The 26998-nt window shown below is 34.9% G+C and overlaps 1 protein-coding gene across 1 annotated transcript in view; it reads left to right on the forward strand.

The window, feature by feature from the left end:
• TNKS (tankyrase) overlaps positions 1 to 26998 on the forward strand; it is a 159650-nt gene that overhangs the window by 15257 nt on the left and 117395 nt on the right. Inside the window, exon 2 of the mRNA XM_081130258.1 lies at positions 8051 to 8275. Within this exon, the coding sequence (XP_080986384.1) occupies positions 8051 to 8275 (225 nt within the window). The remainder of the gene's footprint in view (positions 1 to 8050; positions 8276 to 26998) is intronic.

The following is a 26998-nucleotide window of genomic DNA, read 5'->3' on the forward strand; positions in this document are numbered from 1 at the left end:
TATTGTGATTAATTCATAGTGCTGTTTAACTGTACCCTGTCTGCTACCAGTGAAAGTAACTTAAGTTCTATGTTGAAATAAAGGGAGATAGACTGAAAACTGTCAGTGGAATTTTATGAGTCTTTTTAGCTTCTTTCTCCCTCTAATTTCTAAGATTGTTGTATATACCGATATTTATCTACATTTCGCAGTTTTCTGAGTTCACATAGCACAAGTTTTGATTATGCTACTTTGGTAGGGAACGGTCATGGCCTTGCCACTGACAGGTATAATTTAAAGGAATTTTAGTTATGATGCATTGGTTGTGAGGATGATCCTATTCCTCTTCATGATTTTTGTGGCAGGAAGTTAGTTGATTCCATGTTGTTGCCTCTTTCAGCAGCCATTCGGAAATTCTTTTAAAGACTTGAATATATATTACCTTTCTTACCTCTTGACATTTGGACATACTGTACCTTGTTTTTGAAATATTTATCTTGTTGTTTTGTCTGTTAACTCCTTATTCTTTACATCTTAGCTTAAAATATCACTTTGTTAGGGGAGCTTTCCTATCAGGCTCAGTTAAGTTTGCAATGCTGTATATACTCTTTGTAGCCCATATGCTGTATAATTATTTGTTCAATGTTCCTTGAAACAGCAATAGATTTTTACTGAATTAATTCATGATATATAGATACACACACACTACTGAATTCCTTTTGCATCATGCTTAAGTGTTCTTATGAGAGTACTTTCAATTAGGATCTTTTTGGTTTTAGCTTTGAGATTTTACATATCTGGTATTATTTTAATTTTACTCTTATATGTAAATAAAAAGATAGCTAGATATGAAATTAGCATCCAAACGCTTTTTCTTAAAATTGAGGTTGACTTTAGTCTGAACTCAAGTGATGCCTGTTATTTTTAGATTATCTGTGTTTTCTTTCTGAACAATTTAGAAATTTCATAGCCTTTAATATTGTTAGACTTCACTATAATGTATTCGTTTATTCTGTTTGGTACTTCATGAACTCTTATTAATGTAAAAATTTACATTTTCCTTTAATTATGAGAAGTCCTGTTGTTATTTCTGTTTCCTCTCTTCCTATCCTCTATCTCTCCTATTCATTCTTCCGTTTATCCCTTTCAGATACTTTTTGGGAGTGTTCTTCAACTTGATTTCCTCAGGGATTTATTCTTTGTTTCCATTACTATTTAATCAATTCTTTGTACTTATTACTTGTCCTATTATATTTTTCACAACACGATTTTCAGTTGGTTTTATTTGGTAGATTTTTGTCCTTATGCCATGTTTTCAATATTCTCCTTTCTCTCTTTTTTTTTTAAAAATTAAATTAAAATTTAATTTGCCAATTTTAAATGTCTTTTTTTGGTCTATTAATTCCGCTTTGGTCTTGCTGTTCTGTCACGGTGCTTGCACTTCTTCGACACCTCATTATTTCCAACCCCGAGTTTCTATTCCCTTAGAACTAACGGCTGTTTGGGCCAGTACTGCATTTGTGTAGGAGGGTGGATTTTGATGGGTGTCGTTTTCAGGGGTGGTGAAGCCTGCTTTTTTAGGTTTTGGTCCCCCAGGTTTGAGGCGAATAGGGACATGCCCCCGGATAGAGATGCTCTGGACTGTGTGATTTTTGCTCAACACCCCCTGGTCACTAAGGATTCCCCCGACCCTATTCCAAGCTCCTTCACCTGGAGAATGCCTGATCGGGAGTCTACCTGCTTTTGCTTCCCCCTCAGGCAAGTTTTATTTGCCTTTGTGATACCCCTCTTCTTTGGGCTAGAGCTCCACTGGAAATACTGCTTTCATATTCCACAGTGGCATAGAGGACAGTGTGATAATGTGAAGGAGTCAAAAGGACACGATTAGAACACTGTCCTCCAGCCTGTTCTCTGTCTAGGATACCTGGTCTTCAGCTCTTAAGCTGATGTTTCTTGTCACAGTGGCACCCAGCCTTTTTTTTTCCTTCTTCCCCAAGGAAGAATGATTTCTTTCATTGTTGAGTTGGCTTGTTTTTTGTTTTTAGCTGGAATTTGGGATTCCTCTTTTACCCTTTTTTGCTTCTGGTAGGCACACATTCTACACTATACTTGCTAATTAAATACTTTTCTTTAAGCATAAATGTTTTCCTTTCTAAAGCAGGTTCTGTAAAATGGAAAAATTAATCTGTCGGAGTCTGCCATTGTCAAATGAAAAACATACAACTTCAGTGACTTTATAGAAGTCATTTTGTAGTCTGTTTTCTAAGCTGTTATTTTAGAAACGACAGGGAGTGACTCCTGATCTAATGAAGGGTAAAAGAGTTCTTTATTTAAAGGTTAATATAGTTAGAGTTGAAATCAGAAGAGGAAGTAATAATGATTTTGAATATTAAATAGAAAATGTATTTTCCTTTGTCATGGAACATTTATTACAAAGGAAGCAGGAATCTATTACTGGGTATCTATGGTTCTGTGTATCTTGGACTGCACGAATTTAACCCAGTATATGGAAAACCCCTTTTAAAGAATATGTAACAGGATTTCCCCCAACCCCCAGATTAGAGAAATTGTGGCATGTAATTTTCTCCGTAAAATGCAGTAAAACTGAAAACTTTGGAAGACTTTAGAAGGTAGAGCTGTACAAGAAAGTTAGTAGAATTAGAATATCATGTTGAGATGGGTCTGCTCTGCTAGGTACCCCTCTCTAATTTTGAGGCTGCCTCCTGCACTTCAACCAAGATAAAAGTATGATTGAGATTTTTAATTCAGTAAAATTATAAATTACTGTGTTTAATGGATGTTTAGAGATGCTCACAGATATCTGGAACTACCAATGTTGAGTTGGTGAATGATGAGTCTGTTAGCCAGGAAAGGAAATTACTTTAAAAATTTTATAGCTATTACATAAATGTGTCATAACTGAATTTTATTTCATTGAAAGTAATTTTATCGTCATTGTTAAGGTTTTTTTTACTTGAATGGAAGTGAATTGATAATGCTTAAGAAAGTAAATAGGTCATTCTCATATTCTAGATTCTAGTTTTTCCTAATGTTTTTAGAGAGAATAATGAACAAGTCACATCTGTCACCAAGTACCTTTTTTATCTTCCCCAACTTATCTTCTATTTTTTCCTTTATGTCTGGAAAATAGATATAATATGTATAAGATTTCACAAGTTGTTTTCCTAGACAATCCCAAACTTATTTTATTGTCACTTTGAGTATCTTTCAGGTGTACTCTTTTTACACCTAAGGGGAAGAAATTAAAAATAAATAAATATAGGAGATAATACATACTTTCTTGTTGGGTATGTAAGTGTAAGTCAGTGCATTTAGTAGTTCAAATGATGTATAGGGTTGTGGCTTTGCCAGCAGTCCCATCAGAGTGAAAACTGTCTAAGCTGTGACTTTGCTGCCAGAAATAAAAACATTTTAAAATACTGCGAACACTGTAGATTGTTCTTTTTTTATTAAATTTTAGAAGTCATAGTTGTTAGTTACAAGATTTAATATTGGCCAAGGTTGTTCCTTTGAAGCTTTAATTTTAGGCAGGAAAGGGCTGAACATAAGTGAAAGAGTTTTCTGTCTCTAAAGTCAGACCTGGTGAATAGATACCAATGACCGTACATTTGATACTGAAACATTTTTGAACGTCCTTAATTGAAACTTTTTCATTACAATAAGGAAAACTGTTGATTATATTGGGGTTAGATTATGTGTTATGAATTTAGGTTTTTCTCATAGTGCCAGCAACAATGCTTTCCACATAGCATATTTTAAAATTTCTTTGAATATGTAAAATAATGTAATTCTTTCTCACACACTATTCAGGAGAAAGAAGGTGCTGAAATTTATGAAATAGGTTTATAGTAATTAGTTTAGTAGTTGGAGAAGAACAATTCATCAGGGTGAACTTTTTATTGCTACTTGCTTACCGTGATCCTTCCTAAAGACACCTCCATAAGCTGAGTTGCTTAAACCAGGAACTTGGGAGCCAGTCCTTCTGGTCCTAAAGCCTATCCAGTTTTCTCTTTTTTGACCATCTGTACTGCCACTCTCCCATTCCAAGCCACCTCCAGTTCTTGCCTAGACTATGGCAAATTTTTTTCTTAACTTGTCTCTCTGATTTTGCTCTTGACCCTCTCCAATATGTTTTTTACAAAGCGACGGATAATCCTTTTAAGACTTGGATAGACTCAAGTAATTTCTCTTATAAATGACTTCCTAAGTACTTAAAATAAAATCCAAACCTCTTACTCATGACTTACAAAGTTGTGACAGAAACTGTTGGTTATCCACCCAATTTATTTTCTCCCTTAGTCTTTACTAAGAGATTTTAGATTTTGTTCAGGCAGCAGTGTGCCCAGCTATAAAAGTCTTGATTTTCCAGACTTTTTGGGTAGCTGGATAGTTGACACATTTTTGGCTAATGAGATATAGGTGACACTATCTGGAGAGATTTCCTTAATAATAATAAAGCTAAGAGAAAGTCTTTTCTCCCTTTGCCCTCTCTCCCTTCTTGTATGGGAACCTGGATGAAATCAGGCTTGGAGGAGGTTTAATACTCTTCTGTGAACAGGAAGTGACAAGCAAGTGGAAAAAAGCTTACACATGCTAAGGATGCCAAAGTTGAAAGATTTTTATGGAGCTCTTAATACCAAACTACTGTGCCAGCCTGACTGCTTTGATACGACAAGTTGTGGGAGACTTGTGCATCTACGTTTTCTTTAAGCCTTCACTATTTTAAGTATTCTGTTATTTGCAGCCAAATATGTTCCTGATAAAAGGCCCTATGTGACCTAGCCCTTGCCCATTTTTCTGACCTCATCACTGCACTCTAGCTATATCAGCTAGCAGACAAACCCTGCTCAAATCCAAACTCCGTACTTAGGACTCAGAGGCTCCGTGTGATCTGTTTTTACTGACCTCCCCTAATGTACCACTGCCCTCTCCATCCCCAAAGCAACAAAAACATTAAGATACCCAATAATAAGTGTTAAATCTGTGCAAGATGTTAATGGAGAAAAACAAAATAGAAGAACTTAACAGACCAGAATTGAAGGAGAGGTATGTTGTATGGATTAGAAGGCTCAGTATTGTAAATTTGTTAACTTTCCAGGATTAATTCTAATTAGTGAGTTTTAAAAAAATAATTCCTAACAGGTTTCTTCATGGAACTTGAAGATATTCATATTGAACACCAAAGAGCAGTAATAGCTGAGATGATTTTTTAAGAGTAACAAAGTGGATTGACACTGCCCTACTCAGTATCTAGACTTATTTTGAAGTTAAACTATTAAACAGACAAACTGACCAAAGAGGAAAAGATATGGAAAATTAGATCTCTAACTCACATCATACTTATAAGTAGATTAAAGATCTAAATGTGAAAAGCAAAATTATAAAAAATAATCTAGAAGGAAATGTAGCAATAGGAAAGATGTCTTAAAGATCATGTAGGAAGCACAAACCTTGTAGGGAAAGATTGATAAATTTTACTCTGTTGAACTTTAAAACTTTTATGAAGTCAAATACATTGTAAACAGAGTTTAAAGACAAGCCGTAAATGCAGAGAATATAATGCATAGAACCAACACAAGATTGGTGTTCGGAATATATAAAGAACTCCCACAAAATAATAAGAAAAAGACAAACGGAAAATTGGGCCAAGACAATGAACCAGTAGCTAACAGATGAAACTTGAATGGTCAGTAAACCTATGTACAGTTGATTATATCAGTTTGCATGGGTTCAGCTATAAGTAGTGCACAATTCAGCTAACAGAAACTTAAAGCCATAAGGACATAGTTTTCCTGCTTGACAGGTCTAGAGGTAGGAAGTTCAAAAGTTGGTTCAGTACTCTGTGAACACAGTAGGATTCTATGCCAGCATTTTCATAATTCTCTTGACCTCCCCATCATGGTATCAGAAGCTCCAATGTCATAACCTTATATGAAAATTTTCTAGAGGTGAATGGAGAGAGGAGAAAGGGGCCTTCTTTCTCCATGTATCTTTTCTTAGTGGGGAGAAAAATCATTCCATAAGCTTCTAGATTTTTCCTTCTGTCTCATTGCCAGTGACTGACACCTTTGTGGCTTCAAGTAATCAGGACTCACTCCCAGAACTGGGGAAAGGATTACTTTCTCTGACCATAATACTTTCTGCCCAATACCTGAGCAAAATTGAGGTTTTTTTTGCCAGCAGGAAGAGGGAATATTTGCCATAATTATTAGCCTCACTAATATAGGTTGAACCAAACAATATTGATGATATAATATGAACACATATATAATATATTCTAATAACAGGAAATGTGAAATATATACTGTACAAATATATTATTATGAAATACATGGAAATAATGTAAACATAATTAAACAGTATGTAAATACATAAAGTTATGTGTTTAAAAACATGAAAAGTATAAAAATATGCAGGGGTACAACAAACACTGACTTATGTAATGGTGTCTGGAGAAGAAAGTTGATGGCTAGGATTAAGAGATATTTCAGTTATATTTATTCTTTTATTTTCAAAAGAAAATGCAAAGATCTGAACTAAAAATACAAATAACATTTATATTTTTTGCCTCTCTTCTTTAAAGCTTATACATTATATTAATGTACACAGGATATGGAAATGAGTATTCTCAAGCATTTCGGTTGAAAATGAAAATTGATAGACTGAATTAGAGGACAGTTTGGACAAAGAAAGAAATCTGGAAGTTTAAGCATCAAAATGTTCGTGATAGTTATCTGTGGATAGTGACACTACAGTTTTCCTTTATGAAAACTTGGTGTTTTGTTTACATTTTTTAATATTTCTGATATTGTCATAGTTAGAAAAACCTTTAAATTGGTTTTCTTTTTGTAAATTAAAAATATAAAGTTAAAAGCTGCTTACTTACTATTTTGGTTTACTTATCATGAAGTAAGTAAGCATTATGTATATTTACATAGTCAGCAAATACTATTGAGTGTATATCGGGCAGTATTCTAGGCGCTGGAGGCAAACAGCTCATAAGACAGTGGGGTATCATCTCTTTTCATGGGACATCTTGAGTTGGGAGACACACTGAACAAATAAATGAACAAGGCACTTTCAGGTAGTGATTAAGTACAGAAGGAACGTAAAACTGAATGATCTTGAAAACAGTGGTGGAAGAGTGTGTGTGAGCGTGAGTGACTTTCGTAATCTTGTACTTTCTTGGTATTTTTTACCTTTCTCAGTGTTTACTGAGCCCTTATTCTGCCTCAGGTCCTTTCTGGCTCTCTTCCCTGACTTATGTAATGGTGTCTGGAGAAGAAAGTTGATGGCTAGGATTAAGAGATATTTCAGTTATATTTATTCTTTTATTTTCAAAAGAAAATGCAAAGATCTGAACTAAAAATCTCCCATTTTTTCTATCTAAAAGTTGTGATATTTCTTACCAGTGTTCTGGTTGCGTATTTTCAAATGCCTGTATTCCCATTTGTTTGCCATATTGTTTCCTCAAACTCAGTTAATCCAAGCCTGAGTTGTTTCACTTAACCATCATTTTATTTAGTTTGGCCACCAGTCCCAAGAGTAGATGCTTTGGCATTATCTTTTCTTGCTCCTTTTTAAATATCTTGCAAAGAAACTCTCACCACATATTTCTGGTATTCATACAGTTTTTCTCCAGTTTCCCTACTGTAATGATGAGTGTTGTGATTTGGTTGTCGGCAATATTTAAATAACCATCATCTCTTAAAATATAGCGGTGGATTTTATACCTTTGATTTTGTCTTGTGAAGCATGAGGGGAAAGTGAATGCCTTGGACAGGAGTCATGTGTAGCGCGTTGTGCAGCACATGGAGATATTGAAGAAATGTTTTTTTAATGAGTTGCCTAAAGACTAAAGGAAGAGTGTCCTTAGTTCTGAGTTTTGTGAGATGAAACAATCCATTTGAATAGTAGCCCTTTTTTTTTTACCCTTTTTGCTATAGAATATAGTACTTCAGTTCTTATTTGTAGATATTGTTAAAGGAATTCTAATGGTTCATTTTACAAAATTGATTTAATGTAAGATATTTTCCCTCATCATTTTTAGGTTTTGGAAGGAAGGATGTCGTAGAACATTTACTACAGATGGGTGCTAATGTCCATGCTCGTGATGATGGAGGTCTCATCCCACTTCATAATGCCTGTTCCTTTGGCCATGCTGAGGTTGTGAGTCTGTTACTGTGTCAAGGAGCCGATCCCAATGCCAGGGATAACTGGAACTATACCCCTCTGCATGAAGCTGCTATTAAAGGGAAAATTGATGTATGTATTGGTAAGTATTATTTGATAATGTCTAAATTGTATGATCAACCTGACAGGTATAAAATTTTAAATAAACTTTGCTGTTCTCTCTTGTTTCTTATTGTGGTGGAAATAGTGTTTCTTTAGAATAAGTAGAGAAGGCTTCATTACTTCTTATTCTTAGAAGCAATTATTTTCCATCAAAGGGGAAGTAAAGAGGTGGTTATCTAAAGTAGGTTAAGAACAAAATTCACAACATGAACTCCAAGTGCAAGTCAAATGCAAACTGGTGTGGAACTAAATTTTGATAGATTACTGTTATCAAATTCAGTTAATTTACAGTTTCTTTAAAAGACTTCAAATTTTCTTTCCTTGCATCAATGAGAACCATTATAAAGTACAAGTTCTTACTGAATTGGATGACATATTTGGATATTTTAGTGTGATTCAAGGAAAGTTGTCTAGTACTAAGGCAAAGCCTTTCTTTTTAGGTTGCTAAAATTGAGCATCAGCTATTTTTGGGGACTGGAAAGCTTTGAGCAAGTAGTTCATAATGGACATTTGTCTTTTTTCTTTCTTTTTCCCCCCGTCTTAAACTTGGCTGATTAATATCCAACTTCTTTTCTGATTTTGAAGATTTGAAACTATGGGTGGTCATTATGGAGAAATGCAGAATCCCATGGACTCAGACCTTCCTTCTTTTTACCCCTTGGCAGTCAGGATGGCCTAGGTTTGGTCAATCAGACACACCCTTCTGTCATGTAAATTTTGAGCACAGTCTTAGAGATGTGAAGGATCACTCACAATCGCAGTGTTTGCTGAAGTGGCCTTTTGTTTCCCGTTAGGGAGAAGCACCTGTTTTCGTCCCTTGTCTGTGTTTGGTCCTCTACTCTGTTTAGACGGACACCACTGGTTTCTGATATTTCCAAGTGAATATAGCTGGTGCAGAGACCTTGAAAAGCCTGCTAAGTGCAAGTTCCATTATGGGACCCTTAAACTAACAAAGAAATCCCTAGAATCATTATTTAAAAATTCCCACTGCCTTCGCACTGTTTGCATTTTTACCACACTGCCATCTCTCCTTATGCTCAGTGAGAAGGGGACAGAGCCCATTCCCTTTGGATGCTTCTGGGTTCCTCAGCAGGGAATGAAGAGCTAGCTGGCTTCCACAGCAAACAATCCTGAAGATAACAGAGGTGCGTGGTCTTCGAACACCTGTGGGATTTTCCGTGTTTGGAATACCCCAGCATCTAGACTTGAGGCCCAGAAAGCCTAATGAAAAATAACAACCTTTCTCAGCCAGAATACATATCCAGGTCTGCTTAAGGGGTCAGATAAACACCTGAACGAAAAGATAAAAATAAAAAGATCCCTCAGGGAAATTAAAATGTAGTATGAAAGAAACTTCCTGGGGCCAAAAACCATCTAATTTTTTTTTCTAAAGTAAAAAATTCAATAGATGAATTAAAGAAAGGCCATATTAGTTGTCTGGAAGATTATCTGTGAGAAATATTTCCCAATGCAGAGCAAAATGTTAGCATATGGAAATCATGAAGGAAAAGATAAATAAACCCAGGAAGTCAACATTATTTTAAAACCTTACATATGGATAGGAGTTCCAGAGGGAAAAAAAGAAAAGGAAACATAACTGATGGAAGAGGTTAGTAATAATTAAACAAATAAGCAGAGAAAAACTCAGGTCCTGAGATCGAAAAGGTTATGGAGTTCTGTGCGGTATTGATGAGAGGACACACTGAGGAAGATACGTGAACTTTTCCCTGTAAAGGGAGTAAGTTATCTACAAAGGGGAAAAAAGAGATAAAAGACTGCCATTTAGGACTTTGAAAGCTTGAAGATGGGAATGCCTTCTAAAAGACTCCTGGAAGAAAAGGGTTAAACTGTCATCCCTGGATGAGCAGTTCTTCAGCTTTCAGGGGTAAGAAAGACTGAATAGAGCCAGTGACATTATTTTAAAGAAACAAAGTTTCTGCCACTTGCTTTCTTTCTCTTTCTCTTTACTTTCAAATAATTCTTGGCTTCATTTGTCTTACATGCAGAAACTAAGGGGATCCTTATTTCAGAGCCCAAAATTCCAACTGCTACTTAAAATCTAACAGAACTTGAAAAACAATAGCTTCATCTTCCACGTTCAATGGCATTATGTCATACTGGTTGAAAGGGAAGAGACCGGGGTCTTTGAGCAAATTACTTCTTCTCGTCTAGTTATTAAAATGGGGGTAATAACTGCGTCGTGTAGGTGTGAAGAGAGTTAAATGAGAGAAAGCAGCAAACACCTCAGGGTAGTAGCTGTGTAGATAGTGCTATGGTAATTTCTTACCCTGCCCCGCTTGTCTGGTTTCTCTAAGCGTGTCTCATTTTACTAACCATGTTTCATTTTACTTCATAGCACTTATTGCCTGAAATTATATATTTGTTTAATTACATATTTATTTGCTTGTTTTCATCTCACTGTGTGCCTGAGTAGAAACACAGGAAACTTGCCTACCTTATTTTGCACTGTATCCCCAGTGTAATATATCTCTCTGTCTACCCAGAGTAAAATGGTTACTCTGTGCCAGAAGCTCATGGTGGTTTTATTTTGGATTTTCCTGATTAGTAATGTCCGAGCTTCTTTTCATGTACTACATGTGGCCATTTGTATACCTTTTTTAGAGAAATGTCTATTTATATTAATGTCTATTTGTATCCTTTGTCTCTTTTTAAAATTGAATTGTCTTTTTGTTATTGAGTTGTAATTTTTAAAAATATATTCTAGGTATCAGTTCCTTACCGGATAAATGATTTGCAGAAATTTTCTCCCATTCTGTATTGTCTTTTCACTTTCTTGATAATGGCCTTTGAAGCAAAATTTTTAGTTTTGATTTGATTAATAGTTAAGTCTGCTTTTTAAATTTTTTGTGCTTGGTGCCATAAATTTAAGAATCCATTGCCTGATCCCACATTATGAAGATTTAACCCTATGTTTTTTCCTTAAAGAATTTTAGTTTTAGCTCTATTTTCAGGTCTTTGATCCATATGGAGTTAGTATTTGTACATGATGTGAGATAAGGGGTCCAACTTCATTCTTTTGCATGTGCCTATCCTATCCAGTTTTTCCATACAGTTGTTCATAGCATTCCTTTATAATCCTTTTTATTTCTGTAAGCTTGGTAGTAATTTCTGTAAGCTTGGTGTGATTCTAGCTGTTTTAGTCTTTTTCTTTTTTCTGGGTCTGTTGAAGCTAAAAGTTTGTTAGTGTATATTGTGTGCATTGGTAGTTCATTCCTCTTTGTTGTATGGTGTTTTATCATATGGACGTTGCACAGCTGGTGGACGTTGGGTTGTTTCCAGTTTCTGAGTGTTATGAAGAGGGCTTCTGTGAACACTGGTTTATAGGTCTTGATGTGAACATATTGTTTTATTTCTCTTGAGTGGATGGATACCTAAGAGTGGAATTGCTGAGTGAAATGATAAGTATATGTTGAACTTGATAAGAAGCTCTGATGTTTGAATGTGTTGAGCATGTTTTTATGTACTTACTGGTCATTTACGTATATTTTTTGGGTAGTCTCAATTCAGATTTTTTGACCTTTCTTTGGTATTATTATTGTTGACTTGTGAGAGTTCTTTTTTGTTATGGATATGGGTCTTTGTTGGATGTGTGTATTGTGAATGCTTTCTCCCAGTCTGTGCTTTGACTTTCATTTTCTTAGTGGTGTTTTAGACAAGCAAAGGATTTTATTTTTGGTGAAATCAAATTTGTCAGTTAAAATACAAATGTATTTGGTATCTCAGCAGCATTGGAATAATAAGGTAAGATTTTTATTAGACAATTATTTTTAGGTTAAAACAGTTTCTAGTGAAATAAGATTATAGTTTTAATTACATTGCGGAAATGCAGGAAAGCAGTTTTTAGTTTAAGTGTCTCTGAAGTGCTTTCTAACAACTTGTTTAGGATATATATTTTTAATTAAAGTGAAAGAATAAGCTACTCCATAATGAAAGATTGAATATATTATGTGACTTATTTTTAAAATTTAAGAGTAAAAGTCAGCCTGCCCAGCATGGTTCAGCGGTTGAGCATCAACCTATGATCCAGGAGATTGCGGTTTGATTCCTGTTTAGGGCACATACCCCGGGTTTTGGGCTCCATCCCCAGTGGGGGGCATGTAGGAGGCAGCTGATCAATAACTCTCTCATTATTAATGTTTCTGTCTCTCTCTCCCTTCCCCTTCCTCTCTCTGAAATCAATAAAGACATATTTTATTTAAAAAAAAAAAGTAAGTCAGATAGACCTTGTTTAATTAGAAAATAATTACCTGAAATGCCCGATTATTTCTGAGATAACATTGTTTGCCCCTCCTATTTGGAAGTATATTTTTAGCATTTAGGGAAATAGGTTATTTTTAATAGCTTGTTGCCTGGATCATTCCATAAAGGAACACTCATTAATTCCTAATGAACATTTTTTCGGTTTATGCTTTCCCTCTGATTTCTGAGATCAAAAGACACATAGATCTTCTTTGAGCTATTTTTTTATGTCATTGACTTTGGTAGAATTTTTATAGCTTTTCATATTCCCACAGTATTGATACAGGAAATATGAGCAGTTTAAAGTATCAAGGACTACTCTTTTTAGTTCTAGAAGTAGAGTAGTCCTCTGTCCCATAAATATGTTTATTTTCTTTCTTTTTTTTTAACAAAATGTGTAATTTCTGAGCAGAAGTGGTAAGAATCAGAGCACAGTTTACATATTTTGTTTTTCCTTATCTTGCTTATTTAGGGTATCATATTTTAACAAAAAGCCCTCTGCAGTGCCTGGGCCTGTGAGTAAGGGAGCTCCCATGCTGTCACTTTCTCAGCTTGTAGTGTGACCAAGAAATGAACTTATTTTGCTAAGCCTGTGAAATTCTGGAGCACTTTGTTACAGCAGCATAACCTAGACTACCCTGACTGATAATACATTATTTATGAAATTGAATTTGTAAGTAAAGATAAATAGTACAGAAATGATTACTTAAGAGTAATAACTTGTCTGGTTGCCAGGGTAGAGAAAAATATATCTTGGAGGTGACCTGCAAGTGAACCAGGGGCCAAAATACAGTATAAAATGCCTTCCTGCTTAATAATTAGCATGCACAATTGATACATGCATAGTGATAAATTAAATTATAATTGCTGTAATCAAAATATATTTACTTTCTAATGCAGCTGTAGGACCAGGTGACAGTCTCTTTAACTGAGTCAGGTTAGGTGTGAACTTGAACATGCTCCAAATTGGTTAGTGCCTTGTTATATGCTCCTGTAGTATTCTGCTTAGATCTTACTCAGCTCTTTTTGCCTGATAAATTGTTAGTTCTCTATGGTAGGGAACTAGCAATAATCCTATTTATTCTTGTGTTCTCGATTCGATCACAGGTATCTAATTGTATACTCAAGAAATGTGTGTGGAATGACAAGTTCACAAGATGGTGGCTCAGTTCTCTGGCTTTTTTGCATTAGTCTCAGTGTGGATAAGGAAGCTGAGTAATTTTCTACTTGATTAGGTGATGTCTTTTATTTTAAAGTAAAGTGAATTTGCAGTATGTCTAACACTCCCATATTCATACACAAATATGAAACACGCTTTATAGTCAGATATAAGTTGTGTTACATTATCTGCCATTTGTCAAGTCATTACTATTCTTCATTAGGATGGGCAGTTGAATAGTGATTCTCATCATGTACTGACTCCTGGTTACAATGGATTTTTTAATAAAGAATGGGCAGTGAAACATTTGTTGTTACTTGCAGACTAAACCCATGGGTTGCTCCTGTCAGGACCTGAGGAGTTAAGGTAGGGAGGAAGAAGAGAGGAAGAGGTGGCACTGACAAATTTACCCAAAATTGCTGTGGATAGATGAAGTGTTTTCCCATGAGGCAGCTCAAAGTGCTTAGCCAAATAATTTCACTAATATTTTTATCCTACGTATGAGGCAAATGGTTCAGATTCCCTGCTGCTTACCAGTGAAGAAAGACGGCAGTTGTTAGTTTACCACAATCTGTACAGCTGATAGAGAGTTGTTATAATAGAAATATTTTTTCGACTGAGAACTGAAAGTTGTCTCTGCTTAGTGGGATTTAAGAGGACATTTATTTAAGCATAAAAAAGTTCATTCTTTAGGTCTGTCAAACAAATACTTCTTTATTCTTAGTTTAGCTTTTAAGCAAATTTACAGTGGTAGATTATTTTTACCTACCTTTACCAACAAAAAAAAAAAGAATAAATAAAACCAAAAACAAAATCCTAAAATAATCTATCTACTAAAACTTAAACCAAGTTTTTATTATTATAACTCCCTCCTAAAGTAACATCCCTCTCATAATTTCCTTGTAATACCATTTTGTATATCTGCTATCTAGAAAGATATATTTACTTTCTTTGTATAAACTTTGTGTTAATTTAAATTACCTGATCACTTCCATGGTTACTTATCCTTTGATAAAAGTCCTGGAACTTGGAGTGGCTCTGGATTGGGGTAGGGGAGCAGAAGGTAGGATCAGTGCTGGACTGCCTCTGGTATATTCTTCTCTCCTGTTAGTTTAAATATAGTATATTGAAGATCAACAATTTTCTAGTTTTGTCTTAACAATATTATTGGAAGTAATAGATGTTCATTCAGGAAAAATGAATAAACTGTTACAATATGTCTGTTTAGCCGTTAAATGAAAATTAGTTAAAATTTTTAAAATTAAAAATTTAGTTCTTCAGTAGCACTAGCCACATTTCAAGGGCTTAATAACTGTATCTGGTTCTTGGTTATTTTATTCAGAGTTCAGATATAGAAATTTCCATCATTATAGCAAGTTGTGTTAGATAATGCTGGAAGATTCACTGTACCTGTGCACATCGTCCTTTTTAAAATAAAACGAGGCTCATTCCATGCATACTGTTTGTTTTTTCATTTTTTTCACATTGTGTTGTGAACATACTTCATTATCAGTGAATTTCTATCTAATCTCATTTTTAAAGGCTGTGAAGAATTATATAGAAATAACCTTTTTTTTTTAATCAGTCATCTACTTTAGGCCATTTAGACTATTCCTGATTTTTCTTTACTGTTTTATAGACATTACTGTAGGGAATATCCCTTTCATTAAATATGTTTAAACTTCAATTCCTTCAGGATAAATTCTAGAAAGCGACAGCTTCTTAATAAGAACTAAAGACATTGTAGCTGTTGGAGAACTCAACATTAGGGCTCTTTTATTTTTTTTTTAAAAGCAAGTTTATTCCTTTTCTTTTTAGTCCTCACCGGAGGACATGCTTAGAGAGAGGAAGGGGGGGAGAGAGAAACAGAGAAGGAAACATCGATGTGAGAGAGAAACATCGATTGAGGATCAAACCCACAACCCAGGCATGCGCCTGACTGGGAATTGAACTGGCCACCTTCTGGTGCATGGATGACACTCCACCAACTGAGCCACTCTGGCTGGGCTGTTTTAATCTGTCACCTTATCTATCCATACGTCATCCATAAATGAGCTAGGTTAAGAAAAGTTGTTTCCCACTCCTTCCTTACTCTTTGTAATAATTCATTGAAACTTCAGCAAAGCCTTGAGGATTTGATTCACTGGCTTTTGTTTATTGTCTCATTTCCCTTTTCCTGCCTGAATACCTCCCTTTGGCATTTTTAACAGCAGTTTTTCATATAAAAACTGAATTGGGATCTTATTTTAAAAAGTCTCAATGTAGCATTTTCATAAAATAGTAAAAGTTGGCAAAATGCAATACCTGTATATTCAAACAGGAGAAGACAACCAAGAATGATAGTAATTTTCCCCGCAGAAATAATCCCCACTGACTGAGCACTGTTAGCTTGATGACTTGCCCACTTATGTTCAGCTGTTTTCAAGGTTAGACTAGTTATGCATTTACCTGATAAATTTGAGACTACTTAAGTAGGCGTTCTAGATAATGGTGGCAAATGTATGTGTTGAGTTTTATACTTGTAACTTGCATTTTACTAGAATTCCCAGAAAAACACCAGTATGAATACCTTTATTCTCCTAAAGCCTTAAGAAATAATGTCAAAGATGCTTAAAACAGGGGGCAGTGGGGAAGGAAATGTTAAAAAACAACAATAAAAAACACATTCATTTTTTTTTAAGTGATAAAAGGCTTTGCTTATTGCTCAGTCTGTCCATTAAAAGAATTATTTATACATTTGCATTTCCTTCTAGCTAACCATGATGGTTTAAAACAATCTATAGATTTCAGTGAGATGCCTGGCTTAAGTTTGAGGGTTGTGTGAAAATGGTATTTGAGGCAAATGGCTCATGTAACCCAGTCAGTTCTCACTTTACGTGGTTATCATGTTATTTGAAACTCTTCACATATTAGGACTGTGTCCCTGCTTTGTGCAGTTACGTGGTAACTGAGATTTCAGAGGCAGGTCCAGATTGATGATAAAGATTTAGGGAGTCCTTCTTACTCCTTCTTAGCTGACCAAGGTAGAAAATTGTAAAGTATAATAACTGCAGTTTCAGGCTTTAAAAAATACGTTATTTACTCTCTTTGTTCTTTGAATTAATTGTCTTTAAAATGGGACGGGTGTTAGACTTTTAAATCTGTAAACGGAACCCAGGATGAAGAATGTAAATCTCACTGTGAGTTACTTCATTCTGCCCTCAGATACGACAATATAAATGAGACATTAAGAAATCCCACTGTGTCCCCAAATATTTATTTTGTGTCAAACCTAAAAATTTCAGAATTTGCTGTGATATAAATAATCGCGGTTAGAGGGAATATATTTTATTTTACATGTTTGGGGCACAGTTTTGAGTGTTGATCTTTTGAAAGAATATGTTTGAACATGAGGATTGAGGGAACAAGAGCAGGAAATATGGAATTATTCTAGTGGATCACCTAAAATGGAACCCTAGCTGTCATGGATTGTGTTCCATGTCATTTCCAAGTTGTGGTTTCACATTTTCCCACAGGGGGTTATTTGATGAGATAGGAAGAGGACATTGGTCATAGGATGTGTAGATAAGGTATTTATGACCAAAGTGTGCCTTTCAGAATTCACATAAGGGGAACAACTTGAATTTTACAGTTATGGGGTGACTTTGGCTTGCACTTGTGTAGAACAATAAGATAGAAATTAAATAGGTGGCTTTAGAATTAGGTATGAATTCTATTTTATGATTTAAAAACTGATCTTGCACAAATAATTTAGTTACTTTGAAACCTCAATTTCTCATTTATAAAGTGAGCAGCATAGCTACTGCATCAGGTTGTTATGGGAAGTTAGTGAAATAATAAAGCAGGAAGAGCCCCAGTAAATGCTTGTTTCCTTCCACTCTCTTTTCCCTCGTGTGGCACAGTCAGGTGTTCTCATAGATCAGTTTTGTATTCTGACCCTCAGTCAAAGCTGAAGGACTGACTGGTTGGCAGTTACCATATGCTGCTCTTTGTTACCATCAATGTGAATTAGTGTTATATCCTTTGTTTCATATCCTTTGTAATTTTGTAAACTTGAATTCTAATTTGATAAGACATAAAATCAGCTTTTTCCCCCTCTCTCTCTTCATTGCAATTTAAGTCTTTTAACCTAGTCAGTGGAGATGTTGCAGGTAGGATGATGGAAATTTATTAGTGTAACTTAAACATTTTCCCCACAAATATTTTAATAGCATGAGGACAAAGTGCTAGTGCTTGGCTGTGAGTGAGTAGTGTCTGAAAGTGAAGAGGTGTGAATAACGATTAATATTTTTCAAAGCATATTAATTATGAGCAGATAGTTCTTCAAGCTGCCAGAGGGAGCTATGATTCTATGCATCACAGTTGCTGTTGCAGAAAATTGTAACGCACTAGGAATGGGAAGTGAAAGCAGGAGAGGAATTAAGATAAAAGAAAAAGACAGTCAACGTGTGGGAAAGGAGCTGAGGTGGGACATAAAAAATGTGATTGAACACTGTCATTAAGAGTAATTGCTAATAGGATAATTTATTAAATTCAAAGAAAAGCAAAAACTAAGTTTAAAAAATTATTTGGTAAAGTTCTCAAGAAGTGAAAACTTAAGAGTTACATTCTTTGTCTCCTTCAGATTGAAAGTACAACAGTATATTGAAGTTTCAAACTGTTGTATCAATTCTCAGAGGCATAGGAAAATAATAATAGTGAGGTAATAAGAAACTGCAGTTCAAAGCAGCGTCGGAATATTACAGTACAGAGTCAATCCTGTGTTACTTGTGAAAAATGCTTTTCAATGTTTAATTTTAAACCTTGTATCTAGTAGCATTAAAAATTATTCTAATTGATCTTAATGTTTTAATACTAATGGTGAGTTTGCCGGGAATACTAGTAATTCTTGAGGACTTGAGAAAAGGCAGGTGGAGTTACCAATTTAAGGAAGGTCCCAGAGACAGGTTGGAAGCACCTTTTGCATTAGGTCGTTGTAAAAATTTTGTGATCCTTTAATAAATTTATGTGGTCAGACTGTAAAGTTGTCTGCTTAATTCCTTATTAGTGTTTCACTTAGTCAAGTTTTAGAAAAATTAATCTCCCCCCAAATAAAAGGGAGCATAAAACAATAATTGACTTGGCACAAGTGAATTCATTGTTCCTAGGACTGTTGCCCGTTTGTCTTTATTTCACCCCAACAGATATCTTCTTTTAGCATTCTGTGTGTACATGATTCTATTTTTGAAAGTAGATGAAAAATCCTGATCGAAGGGAGAGGGAATTTATTGAGTTCCTATTATGCACCAAGAACCAAGCTAGGTTTATATATATTGTCTCATTTAATTATAACAGCAATCCTCAGAAGTAGGTAGTGTTTTATGAAAGAGAAAGTTGTGATTGACAGAGGTGAAGTTACTTGCCTAAGGTCAGACAATTGCTAAGGACAGAGAAGCATTCTAAAACCCAGGTTTGTCTGACTCCTAGATAGTATTATTTTCTTTTGGATTCAACTCTGGGATTTCTAGTTAGATATGCTTTGTTATAATCATTCTTATATTTACTCCAGTGCCTGCTTGGTATTGTGGTTTGTGTAAGCAGATAATGCTTATTTCACAAATGTATTGTGGACTGACTTAACCCTTTATTGCAAAAAGTGTACAATTGATTTGAACAGAATATAGAATATTGAATATAGAATAATTTATATCTAAGTTATTCCAGATGGAATGGGCCTTTTAAAAAATTCTTGATTCTCTAAAAACAATTATTTTAAAAAGTCTTGATTTTATATATTTATAGGAAAACTTTACAATAGGAGCAACATTTAATTGGAGGATTTTTTTATTATTATAAAATTTCATGGCAAAGTTTGGTCATAAAGAACAACTCTACCACATAAATTCAGTAAAATTTTATTTACTTAGGTTAACCTTTTGAGTGAATAATTATATATTTTCTGATGTCTCTTTTAAAAATTCTTCATGCTCATGCCCACTATATGCTGGCTCTGTTTTAAGAGCTCTTCAAATACTACTTGTTTTGCCCTCCGTGTAACATGTGAGGTAGATGCTGTTATTATCCCCTGACTTGAGGAGGAAGCACAGGGAGACGTAGTTTCCTAGGCTCCCAGAACGAGGAGGTGGCAGAACTGGGATCCTAACCCACACAGTCCGGTTCCAGAGGACCAGCTCTGGACCAAGCTGTTTTTAACCTTAATTAGGTGTTTTCCCATTAGTAAGTGAAGCAGACTTAGAGAATTTGATATTTTTAACCTAAAAAAAAAAAAAATGCAGTTTTATTTTTTCCAGTGAAGTACAAGGAAAAAAGTCATAGATGGGTATCTATTTAATGAGGCACATAAGGTCAGGTAGTTTACCGAGGTGAAATTAAGTAATGTATCACAAGTAAGCTAGTCCCAGATGTTGACAGGATTCTGAATTGTTGGTGACTTTTGTATGAAAGGCAGAGACTAAAAAAAGTATGATTAAAAACCTAGATTTTTACACAGTAGAAAATTACTTCTTGACTGTTTTACTTAAGGCTGACTTCTATAGTCTCTGCATCATCACAGATTCTAAATTAATGGATTTGTCTTATATTGGTCTTATTTATCTAACGCTATCACCGTATTCAATGTTGTTACTCACTTGACAGGAAGAACAATCCAATTATTTCTCTGTTGGTTACAAATTAATTATTTTAAATAGCAGTTTTAAGAGAAGTATTGTTTTGGAAAACATACTTAAACAGCATGCATAAAGATAATTTCTGTCCGAGGAGAAATATCTCTCTCATTTCTCTCTTATTGTAAAAGTAATACATATTTGTAATAAACAGAGCAATATAGAAATGTGTAAAATAGAAAAGTGGAAGTCCCAGTTGTTTCACTTTCTCAGAGATACACGTTTTACACACTTACTCATTTACCATGAGTAAATATATCTACATAATACTTGAAATTTAAGACCTATTATTGCAGTTAGATACCCACTGAGGTGTCTGCACAAGAGCTCTTCTCTCAGATCTGATGCCTCTTGCCCCGTCACCATCATTTTTATTGGCTCTTCTGGCTTCTCTAGCCAAACTTTTGAAGCCCAGAACCAGATAAAGAGGCAAGCTGGAGCAGTCTCTTTTGTGAGAGTTTGGATTTAAGATCCAGATGATACGCATGTGCCTGTTCATGTCTCAGGGGAGTGGCAGTGGTGCTGGGACACAGAATAGACAGAAGCAAGACACATTTTTGGTCACATTTCTGCCTTTGCTTTCATTGAGATACCTTTGTTCTGTAATACAGTTTCCTGTCCTCTCAGCTACCTAAAGTAGTTTTTTCTTCCTTGCAATGAAAAAGCCTCTAATTGATAAAGTCACTACTCAAAGATATATTCATGGATTTCAGCATCTTAAAATTAGAAGGATCCTTGGAGATAATTTTTATTACTATTTACTATTACTTTTTAAAAACTTATTTACTTGTTACTATTATACTTTATTGATTTACAGTTTACTTATTTCCTATCAAGTTTTTAAACCACATAACTCCTTGCTCAAATTAAATCTAATGCAGAGCCCTGCCGGGCGTGGCTCAGCGGTTGAACATCGACCTAGGATCCAGGCGATCAGGGTTCGATTTCCGGTCAGGGCACATGCCTGGGTTGCGGGCTGCAGCCGATCAATGACTCTCTCATCATTGATGTTTCTCTCTCTCTCTCTCCCTCTCCTTTCCTCTCTCTGAAATCAATAAAGATATATATATTTTTAAAAATTATAAAAAAAAAAAAAATCTAATGCAGAAACCCATTGTACTGGGGAGAAGTATAGACCTTCGTGCACTCTTCCTTATGTACATGTGTGAGGGTGGTGGATGTGGGCCCTTAAGAACCTAAAGAGCAGTGGTTTCAATCAGGAGCTATTTTGCCTCCGAAGGAGATATTTAACAATGTCTAGAGGCAGTTGTTGGTTGTCACAGCAGGGGAGGTAGAGGTCAGGGGTGCTGTTAAACATCCTTTAATGCATGGGACAGCACCCCACTGTTACGTACACACTGCTGCAAGCCAAGCCAAGACCTGACTAATTTGGTAAAGATGCCAACAAGTCACTCTTAGATTAAGATAGTTTATTACTTATATGTAGACAGTGAAAAGAAGGGTAAGCTAACAGTGATGGCTGCCTTTGGTCCTTGTACCACACTCCAGAAAGGATGACATGAAAGAAAAAGGGTTGATGCTGCTGCAGAGCCAGCAGAAGGGGAGAGGAAGAAAACCCAGTGCTCATCAGAAGTGGAAAATGATGACAGCCCCCAGCCACATTTCAAAGACCCATTACCCACATATGGTTAGTGGTGACTATATTGGACAGTTATAGCTTGAGAACACTGGGAAATCACTAATTATGTTAATTTATGTCTAACAAGACTAAGCTAAGACCACACAACCATTACTTCAAAACTTTTCTCCTTAAACCTGTACTTAAATCTCCATTTTAGAAGAGCTTTATAAGTTGGTGACATTAGCCATGCATTATTTTAGGAGGTTCTCAGAGGTTTCTCCAAAGGATATTAATTAAGATGAAAGAAGCTTCCTTCACTCAATGAGTGTCACTACTCATTTGGTGAAAAGACACCACTAAGCATCAAAGAAATGTCTAGCTTATGTTCTTAAGAGAAACTTATTAACATGAGTGTGTTAAGAGAGAAGAGAGTTTATCATTTTTCTTGAGTCCCAAATTTAATTTTATGCAGAGCCAGTGTTTATCTCCTGTGAATGTTAGAATTTGAAGAATTTAAATATTTAGTTTATTTGGAGGTGGAAACTCTGCTGTGAAGAAGATGGATCCTTATAACTGAAGAGAATTCTCTTAAAAATGTAAAGAGGAAACAAAATATTTTTAAATAAAAATAAATATTAAATTTATACCAAAGAGTTTCTTTGATTTGGCTAAATAGATGTATATCTTGGTTGCAGAGTAGTATTGTAGAGAAACTTTGAATGCATCTACTTTACTATTGCCATTTATTTAAAATACTTTTAAAAGTATAACATAGTTTAATTGATATTACCTAAATTAAAATTTTCCCAAGAATGGGAATGTGGTATATTTACAGTTGCAAAATAATCGCCTTTTGCAGTGTACATGGAGACAGAAGTATAATAAAATCATTGCTTAACATATGCTATATTATATAACATATGCTACTAAAGTTAGGATAGGTTCACAAATGATCTCCAATGTATTTTGTATATTTTACTATATTAACTTACACACTCTCTTGAGTTAACAGCTTTTTAAAATTGTAGTTGTTCCTGCCCAGCTGGGCTCGGGTTGAGCATCGACCTAGGACCCAGGAGATCGAGGTTTGATTCCCAGTCAGGGCACATGCCCAGGTTTCAGATTCAGTCCCCAGCAGGGGGTGTGCAGAAGGCAGATGATCAATGACTCTCTTATCATTGATGTTTCAACTCTCTCTCTCTGCCTCTTCTTTCCCCTCTCTGAAATCAATAAAGATATATTTAAAAAATAAAAAAAATAAAATTGTAGTTGTTCCTAATTTATATGTATAATATATTTTTTCTGCATCATTGAGTTTATCCTGTTTGGGCTTCTTGAACCTGTACATTGGTGTCTCTTTCTAGTTCTGTGAAAATCTTAGGCATTATCTCTTCAAATATTTATCTGTTTTCTTTTTCTTTTAAGATTGATTGCAAAATGTTAGACCTGCACACTCCTTGCTTTGTCCATGATAATCTCTCCATAAGCATTCTTGGAAATATCTGTTGACATATTTTCCAGTTCAATAATTTTTTTCTTCAGGTGTTTCTAATCTGCAGTTAAACCACTCTTGAATGTTTAAGAAATCAACTTTATTGAATTATAACATGAGTTTGAGATAGTGAAATAAAATGCATCCATTTTAAGTGTACATATTGAGTTTTGACAAATGTATATACCCATGTAAACACCACCACAATCAAAATAATGGAACATTTTTATCTCTCTGAAAAGTTCTCTTACTAGTTTTTTCTTTCTTTTCACCATTCCCAGGCCACAGTTGATCTGTTTTCTGTCACTGTAGATTAGTTTTCTGTTCTAGAAATATGTTCTTTGCTCAGCATAGTATTTGAGAGATTTCATCCCTCTTGTATGAGTCAGTGGTTCATTTCTTTTTATTGCTGAGCAGCATTCTGTTGTGTAGATATACCACAATTTATTTATCCTTTTATCAGTTGATAGATATTGAGGTTGTTTTCAATATTTTACTATTATGGATAAACATGTGCAAGTCTTTTGTGTAGACATACTTTTTTCCTTTTGGGTAAATGCCTAAAAGTAGAATTGGTAGGACACAGTAGTGGTGTATATTTACCTTTATAAGAAACTGCCAAACTGACTTCGAAAGTGGTAATACCATTTTATATGCCCACCAGCAATGTATGAGAGCTCCAGCATGAGTTGATGAAAAGACTCCTTTTTTCCACCATTGAATTTCATTGCCTCCTTTGTACAAAAATCAGTTGGCTATACCTGTGTTGGTCTACTTCGTGTTTCATTGAGCTAAATATCTATTCTAATTGCAATTATACACTCTTAATTACTATAGCTTTACAGTAAATCTTAAATAGTGTGATTCCTTCAACTTTTCAGATCAAGAATTTCCACTTGATTCTTAGAGTCCTCTCTGTTACTTCTTCCTGCCACATTTTTCTTTAATTATTTGGACTTACTTATAATAATTGCTTTAAAGTCTTTGTCTCTTAAGTCTAACATCTGGGCCATCTTGGATATGATTTCTTTTGACTGCTTTTTGTTGTTCTTGACTGTGGGTCACGTTTTCTTTTTCTTGATATGTCTAATAATTTTTTTGTTTAAAATAGACATTGTAGAGACTCTGCAATGTAATTTTCACTTACCTTCTTCTGAAAAATGTTAATTCTTGTTTTAGCAAAGTTCAGTTGCTGGCGAATCACCCTGAGCTTCTGGAGGTTTGGTTTTATGCTTTGTTAGTGCATTTTGTGAAAAGTCCAAGGTGTTTCCCAGATTTCTCCAACATAGTAGTGGTCCCTTTATATTTGATAAAATATCTATTGAACTTGGTCCTTTGTGTGATTCAATTTTTATAACTCAGTTAAATAGATACATCTATACTCTTAAAGGGTAAGATGACTATGAAATGCTTGGAAAACATTTGAACGTAAATACAACTTTTTAAAAACTGTTCATTGTGAGGAGCAGTTTTAGACCATTAAAGTAGCTCTAAAATTCACATAACCAAGAATTTACAATATTTTAAAGTGAAAATTATACTAAAACACATTTTGATAGTTTATCTAATAGACTTGCTACATTTTTATTTTGGGAAATTCACATTGTTTTTATTTCTTCTGCCTTCTTAAATCAGTTAATAATGCTCCTATAGTTAAGTTAAATGCAATTTATCATAGTAGCACTTTGTATATTTCTAAGAATTTGACAGGATGAATTTGCGTATGTGTAGAAATATTTTTATTTGGAAGAATTAAAATGATATGAATGCTTAAATTTAAGTTTTGAGGAATTAAACGAAACAATTTTAGTTTCTACTGCATTGGTCACTGGCTAAAGGTATGCTTTCTGAATCTGGCTCACTGTAGCTAAACGTTTACACCAGAAATAGGACAGTCACATGTCCTTCTTGCCATAAGCTCTTTTGAGAATGGCATTTTGAATATTGTGACCCAACCTTAGTTTTAAAAATCTGTTTTTATACCAGCTACTATGTTTTCTCCATCCTTCTCACATCAAAGGAAGATAAATGGATTTGAGGTGCATCAGTAGAACAACTGGATGCAGCCAGGTCATTTGAGATTGAGGTCTGATAACGCCCTAATTGGTACACGGAGATAGTACAAGGAGACTTCGAATGCCCATAGTAGTCTTGAATTGTATGTACTGAATGTTACTCAGATACTAATTTCCTTGTTTTTCTTTCAAACTTTACTCTGTATATTTGTATATCTTGGGAATTTTGCTTCAGACAGTTATGCCAGTTTAAAAAAAGAATCTGTTTTATATTAGTGTGCTGTCAGTGTATATTGATGTTACAAGATACATTTCTAATTATGTTATGTATTAGTAGTCACATTTTATTATTCCCTTTAGTAGCTAGTAACTTTGAAAACATTTTCGAAGCATCCAGAATAAAGAGTCCTACATGCCGCCACTTCAAGGACATAATGACATTCTTGAAAGCCATTGTTACCTTTGCCTCATGTATGTGTTATTCTTCTGGTATTAGAAGATACCCTCCCCTTTTTTTTTTTTTTTTTTTTTTTAAAAAAAGAATTTAGATCTTAGCCCTGGCCGGTTATCTCAGTGGTTAGAGCATAGGCCAGCTAATTTCTGAAGGGTCACTGGTTTCGATTCCTGGTCAAGGGCACGTACCTGGGTTGCAACTTTGATCCCTGGCCCTGGTCAGGGCGTGTGTAGGAGGCAGCCAATTGATGTGACTCTCTCACATTGATATCTCGTCTCTCCCTTTCTCTCTCTCCCTCCCTCCCCCCCTTCCACTCTCTCTAAAAATCAATGAAAAAAATGGGTGAGGATTAACAAAAATAAAAATTAAAAAAATTAGATCTTAATGCTTCAGTCTTTGGCTGTTGCTCTACAAGCATTATCAGGGATTTGAGGCCTCCCCTAGATGATGCCTAACTAGTCCAGCTCCTTCACTTCAGAGACCTGGGAACCGAGGCCCAGAGAATTTTACAGGTGCCCTGGCTCAGTGCTTCTCAAACTGTCTGTGCTAGAGAAGCAGTTTTTATCCTACCTAATGCATGACAGGCCCATCATTTTGTGAACTATAATAAAAATGAAGTACTGGAAAAAGTAATTTTAAAATGACATATATAGTTCTAAGTGCTTCCTTTTAATTTCTGTGTTTATCTCAATGTAGATGGATTACAAAGAGTTCTGGGACTAGAACAGTCCATAGACTTCACTTTGTATATCACTGCCCAAGGTCCGGGTTCGCAAACTAGGATCCATGGGCAAATCCGACTTGTTTTTTTGTATATCCGGCAAGCTAAGAATTACTTTTACATTTTTAAGTGATTTTTTAAAATTTACAATGTTTTGTGACATATGAAAATTATACAAAATTCATATTTTAATGTGTTCAAATAAAATTTTATTGGACCACAGCCACACATTCTTTTAAATATTGTCAGTGGCTGCTTTTCCCCCTGTGAGGTTGGGGCTGAGGCAGGGATGAGTAGTTGAGAATGAGTTCATATGGTCTACAATGCCTAATATATCTAGTCTCGCCCTTTTAAG

The sequence above is a fragment of the Miniopterus schreibersii genome (assembly GCF_964146895.1).
Source record: "Miniopterus schreibersii genome assembly, chromosome: 2".
NCBI classification, from domain to species: Eukaryota; Metazoa; Chordata; class Mammalia; order Chiroptera; family Miniopteridae; genus Miniopterus; species Miniopterus schreibersii.